Source organism: Sardina pilchardus, chromosome 17 (genome assembly GCF_963854185.1).
Source record: "Sardina pilchardus chromosome 17, fSarPil1.1, whole genome shotgun sequence".
In the NCBI taxonomy this organism is placed as follows: Eukaryota; Metazoa; Chordata; class Actinopteri; order Clupeiformes; family Clupeidae; genus Sardina; species Sardina pilchardus.
Window position 1 is genome coordinate 10,893,689 of NC_085010.1, and position 5,231 is coordinate 10,898,919.

Below are 5,231 nucleotides of genomic sequence, written 5' to 3' on the forward strand. Positions count from 1 at the left end.
TACCTTTATTCATCCGTTCAACTAATACTCAATATTGGCCAATAGCCATCATGTGATCTCAGTGTTTAGGAATGATAGACTTTATATTTCAACGGTAAGTATATTTTCATAATGTGTCTTACTGATCAGAGAAACTACTGCATAGAACTCACTTCATCACGGGCAACTGGTCCATTTAGTGGGCTGAGTGTGTGATATAGGCTAAATATGGTTGTCTGTTAGACAAACACTGTGGTAAACAGCCGTAGCCGAGTGACCTTGTTATTGTTATACTGTAACACAAGACTCGCCATGGTAACGGACACACACTGAATGCAGATATAAAAGCAACTCATCTCTTCCTGGCAGTCACTGACGTTGGAGTTTGCAAACAGTTTTACGTTATATGAACATTATGGTAACCACACTCGGCGATCATACAGCTCCTCTGCACGTGCCCATAAATAAACTGGTACATGGTTTAACAGAAAGGGAGACGTTCACAGTGAAACACACAACCGTACTGTAGCTCACCGCCAACGTGGCCATGATAAATCACGATGCATTACAGTAAAATCGAGTAATTAAACCTTATTACTATGTATCTTCCTATAACTGCTGTATAATGCATCTGTAATCGAAGCATGATCATCCCTTCAAAACAGATTACAACAGATTCTGAATGAGTCATAGTGTATTAGGGGATTACCCCAAAAGGCATTATAGAGCAGATGCGGACATTCCTGGATCCAGAAAGTAAAAGTCCTGCCATATATTCTTTCTACCTGTACACTTAACACAGGTGATACCACTAATTATCTGATCTACCTGGCAGCTAATTAGGATGAGCTGGTTTCCAAAATGGTTGGATCAAATACTTGGCAGGACTTTTACTTTCTGAACCCGGGATGTCTGCCTCTGTTATAGAGATAGGATTTGAACAAAGTCCTGCTCCAGTACAGTGTATGATTTGGCATTGCACTTCTAAACCATAGAGGGGGGACACGGTCAATATCCGTAGCCACCTCTGATCGATGGAAGGCTACAGTCTAAGAAGTCTAAAGATGATCTACAGCTACCTCCATATGGAAAAAAAGGTCAAAGGTGCTTCTTTATGTAGAGAAGATCCTCAAAGGTCCTGTGTTAATACCCTTTACCTAAAATCATTTTACTGTATACAAAACGGGTTCCACGTAGAGGGCTTCAGAACTGTATAAAACTGGCTCAAAGGATTTGGAATAAAGCTGTTTGCCAAAAGCTTTCCAAAGTGATTTTAAAAACACCAAACAATTGGCTCTTGTATGATATAGAAACCAGAAAATAAACTTTTCTGTGAACATTTTGTAGTCTGTACTGCATATACTTAAAGGTCCTTACATCTAGCTTCCACTAGTGTGCACGTGAGGAGTGTCATTTGTTAATAAGTTAATCAGAGAGAGAAAAAGAACATCAGTTCATAATATACAAACGGTTACTATTTACTTGAAGGCATCTACCGGTACATGAGAGTCACTTGATACTGTCATGAATGTGTTGGAAACATTATAAACAAGTCATACACATTTATGACATAACGCTTCTGTCATTATGTGTCATTCGGTTTTTGTCATGACAAGTTAGGGTTAGCGTTAGCAACAGGGTTCATGCGTTAATGCCAGTGTTATGTCACTCTTCTGTAGATACCTCCAAGTAAAGTGTTACCAAACAAACAAACAAATAAATTAACTTAAACAAATTCAAATAATTCCTTTACAATAGCTAAATTGTTACATTTGACTGGAATGGACTCTCTTAGTGGGCTTACGATACAGATAATGGCCGCATTTCCCAGATTCGTTAAGAAGCTCTTAAAGTCTTCTTAGGAGCGCTCTAAGAATGTTCTAAGAACACTCCTTAGAAGATTTTAGCACTGAAGAGCTTGTTAATGAATCTGGGAAACACCGCCAATGTCTTAGGAACATACAAGCATAGACACAATGTGGACTGCATCAAGTATGGTGTTGATTCCCTTCTTGTGGAATAATAATTTATCAATGCTACTTTTCAGTGCCATCAGAAAACAAAAAACAATGAACATATACAGAAATTAAGATATACATTTGAGGAACTAAATGTTTATACAACTCCTGATGTCAAGGTTCAAGTATGCAATTCAAATTTCCATGAGAAGTTGACATTTATAAAGACATCATGTATGAAAGGGAATGAGACCATTTCTAAGACAAGACCTACTGCTGTCTCAGATCCCTTCCAATCAGTCACTGTCTTTTATTTTACACTGGTTCAGAGCAAAGAGGTACTGCACTAACGGTAAAAAGATTACAAATCATCCCAGTACAAAAACACGTAGTCTGGCCTATCAAGGTTTGTGGTTGGTTTTCTCGGATGAAAACAAGGACAATGTTTTAGCGTCTTTGTACAAAATGATATTTAGTTGCGTGAAAGCATGAAAAATATCTCTCTCTTTCTCTCTCTCTCTCTGTTCCTCATATGAAAAACGAAACTGCCACATTCAACGAGGCAAGTTGGTGTCGTACCGCAAGAAGAGCGATGCTTGTCCTGTCCTGTTGATGATCCTGTCTGTCCTGTAGTCAGTATGAACCCAATAAAGATGAGCTGATACAGGACATTGTACTTCGCATGTTCAGATCCTGTCAACAGTATACAGTATGAACTCAGTAAATATGAGTTGATACAGGATCATGTACTTCATATCTTTCAAGTGGATGTTGTTTGTGAAATGTGTTTGTGCATCAGTGTGTCATCAAGTTCATGTATTTGTGAGTGCATTCATGTAAATGTAAGATGTTCATTAGAGATGTGTGTGTGTGTGTGTGTGTCTCCTACACGGTGGTGACCGACAGGAAGGCATTGTGGACCTTGGTGCCCTCGGGCACGCGCGCCCCGTGGGTCATCAGCTCCTGGATGGTCATCCAGTTGTCCAGGATCTTCTTGTTCCGCCTCTTCATCATCTTCCTCTGACTCAGCTCCAGGATGTTGACCTCCCTCCGCGTCTCCGTGGCAGCAGACCCCCCACCTCCTCCACCTCCTCCCCCACCCCCTCCTCCTCCCCCTCCTCCTCCTCCTCCCCCTCCTCCTCCTCCGGCCCCGGTGGCGCCCCCTGTGGTCTCCTTGAGGCACTCCAGGCGGCTGCGCTGCATGAACTCCCTCCTGCGCCGCTGCTCCCTGGCGCGCGCCAGCTGCTGCTTGCGCTCCTCCTTGCTCCAGTAGCGGCCCATCTTGAGCTCGCTGGCCGCGTCGTCGTCCGTGGTCATCCCGCCGCTGCGCTCCTCGCGGATCCTCAGCGCGCGCTCCCGCAGGATGCGGTCGCGGGCCGGTCGCCGGGCCACGTAGCGCGTGCCGTCCGCCCGCACTTTGACCTTCCACTCCAGGCGCGGCTCGCCCGGCCGTCCCGGCCGCAGGCTGAGGAGGCTCAGCTGGCTCTGGGAGAACTCCAGCGACGAGGACGAGTGCTGCTGCAGCAGCTGGACGTAGCTCTGGTAGTTGCGGGCGCTCGCGGCGTTGGCGCTGCCCGCTGTAGTGGTGGCGGTGGTGGCGTGGTGGTGGTACGGGGAGGCGTGCCAGGCCGGCTGCCGTCGCTGGTGGGGGTGATGGTGGCCCCTCTTGCGGTCCACCCTCTCGTCGTCGGCGGGGAGGGCCGGGTCCGACTCGGAGGGGTTGCTGGGGCTCTGGTCCAGGCTGGACGAGTTGGCGGTTGCATTAGAGGGGGCAGGGAGGGTCCGGTTGGGGCTGCCCGGCGTGGAGGCCGTCTGATGGGTCCGCGCCGACTGACTCGAGGGGGTGGGCAGGGTGTGAGAGCGTGTGTGTGTGTGTGTGTGCTGGTGGTACTGGTGCCGCGGGCTGCTGGTGTGTGTGTGTGCGAGCGTGTGTGTCGGCGAGCTGTGCGCGCTCCCGTGCAAGTTCTTGAGGTTGGTCAGGTTGACGCGACGCTGCTGCTGCGAGGACTCTGGCGAGTGCGAGCGCGAGTGCTCGATGAGGCCCAGCGGAGTGGACCGTGCGCTCTCCGCCGTGTTGTACGCGCTCGAGCTGTTGTCCCTGTTGTCCCGCTGCTTGTTGTTGTTGTTGCCGCCGCCGACGCCGGTGTCCCAGCGCTCGGGGTACTCGTGGATGTCCGCCAGCCTCCCCCCGCGACCCTTCTGCTGCTGCTGCTGCTGCTGACCTCTGGCCGCCTTGGCTGCCCGCTGCTGGACGTTGGCGGACGCGGGCGACGTGGGCCGGGCGTAGTCGAGGTCGAGGTCGTCGCTCTGCGTCTTGCGTAGCTGGTGCGCCTGCATGATGCTCTGGCACTCCAGCTCGATGCTGCGCAGCTCCTCGTTGAGCATCCGCAGCTCGCGCTCCACCCCCACGCCTCCTCCTCCGCCTCCTCCACCTCCTCCTCCTCCTCCTCCTCCTCCTCCTCCCAGGACTGCGCTCTGCTCCGTCAGGCTGCACTCGATGGTGCTGCTGCGGGCGTAGTAGAGGCCGCACTCGCCCCGGTTGCGGATCTGGCACTTGAGCTCCAGCAGGTGCTGCTGGAAGAGGTCCCGCTCCACCCGCTGGACGCTACCACCGACGCCGCTTCGCCCGGAGGACAGACCCAGCGACGCCAGGCCCGACCCGGGACCGGACTCGATGTCGCGGCCCAGGCTGACGCTCAGGCGGTGTTCGGCGAGGCCGAAGCTCTCTCGGAGCCGGCGCTGTGGGGAGGAGGTGTGCGGCGTCTCGGACTCCCGGTTGTGGTCGTGCTGCTCCGCTCTGATCCGCTGCTCTCGCTGTTTGGACGGGGAGCCGACCGCCACGCCCTCCTGGTCCTGAGGAACGCAGGAAGTGAGTCAGGGCACTTAGAGAAAGCTCACTGTACGCTCATCATTTTTGATCAAATATTTAAAAAATATGTTCATTTTATTTTAATAATATTTTAATGAATTATTTTTACATAAAAAAACACTTTTTTCAAGCATGTTTTTTTTTCATCACACTTTTTAAAAGGCCTACAATAACTTTCTTACATTTCTCTGTAATAATCCATATTTTACAACCAAATTTCACTGCGGTCATATTTTTGGGGGGATGTTTTGAATAAGCCTACATATCTAAAGGTACAGTATTCTTGCCAGGGTCATGTGGGGGGTTTTAGGACTTGCACTAATTGTTTGGGCTGTGGAGCCTCTTTGGGTCTATTAATGCTGTTATTTTCATTAGCGTTATTATGACAGAGAGGATATTCATTTGACATATTAGGCTAATTAGGC

General features: G+C 49.6%; 1 protein-coding gene across 1 annotated transcript in view; it reads right to left on the minus strand.

The window, feature by feature from the left end:
- Nucleotides 1–2,822: 2,822 nt before the first annotated feature.
- pdzrn4 (PDZ domain containing ring finger 4) overlaps nucleotides 2,823–5,231 on the minus strand; it is a 25,767-nt gene continuing 23,358 nt past the window's right edge. The window contains exons 5-7 of the mRNA XM_062517451.1: nucleotides 4,427–4,790; nucleotides 3,087–4,360; nucleotides 2,823–2,993 (exon numbers count right to left, since the gene is read on the minus strand). Of these exons, the coding sequence (XP_062373435.1) occupies nucleotides 2,823–2,993; nucleotides 3,087–4,360; nucleotides 4,427–4,790 (1,809 nt within the window). The remainder of the gene's footprint in view (nucleotides 2,994–3,086; nucleotides 4,361–4,426; nucleotides 4,791–5,231) is intronic.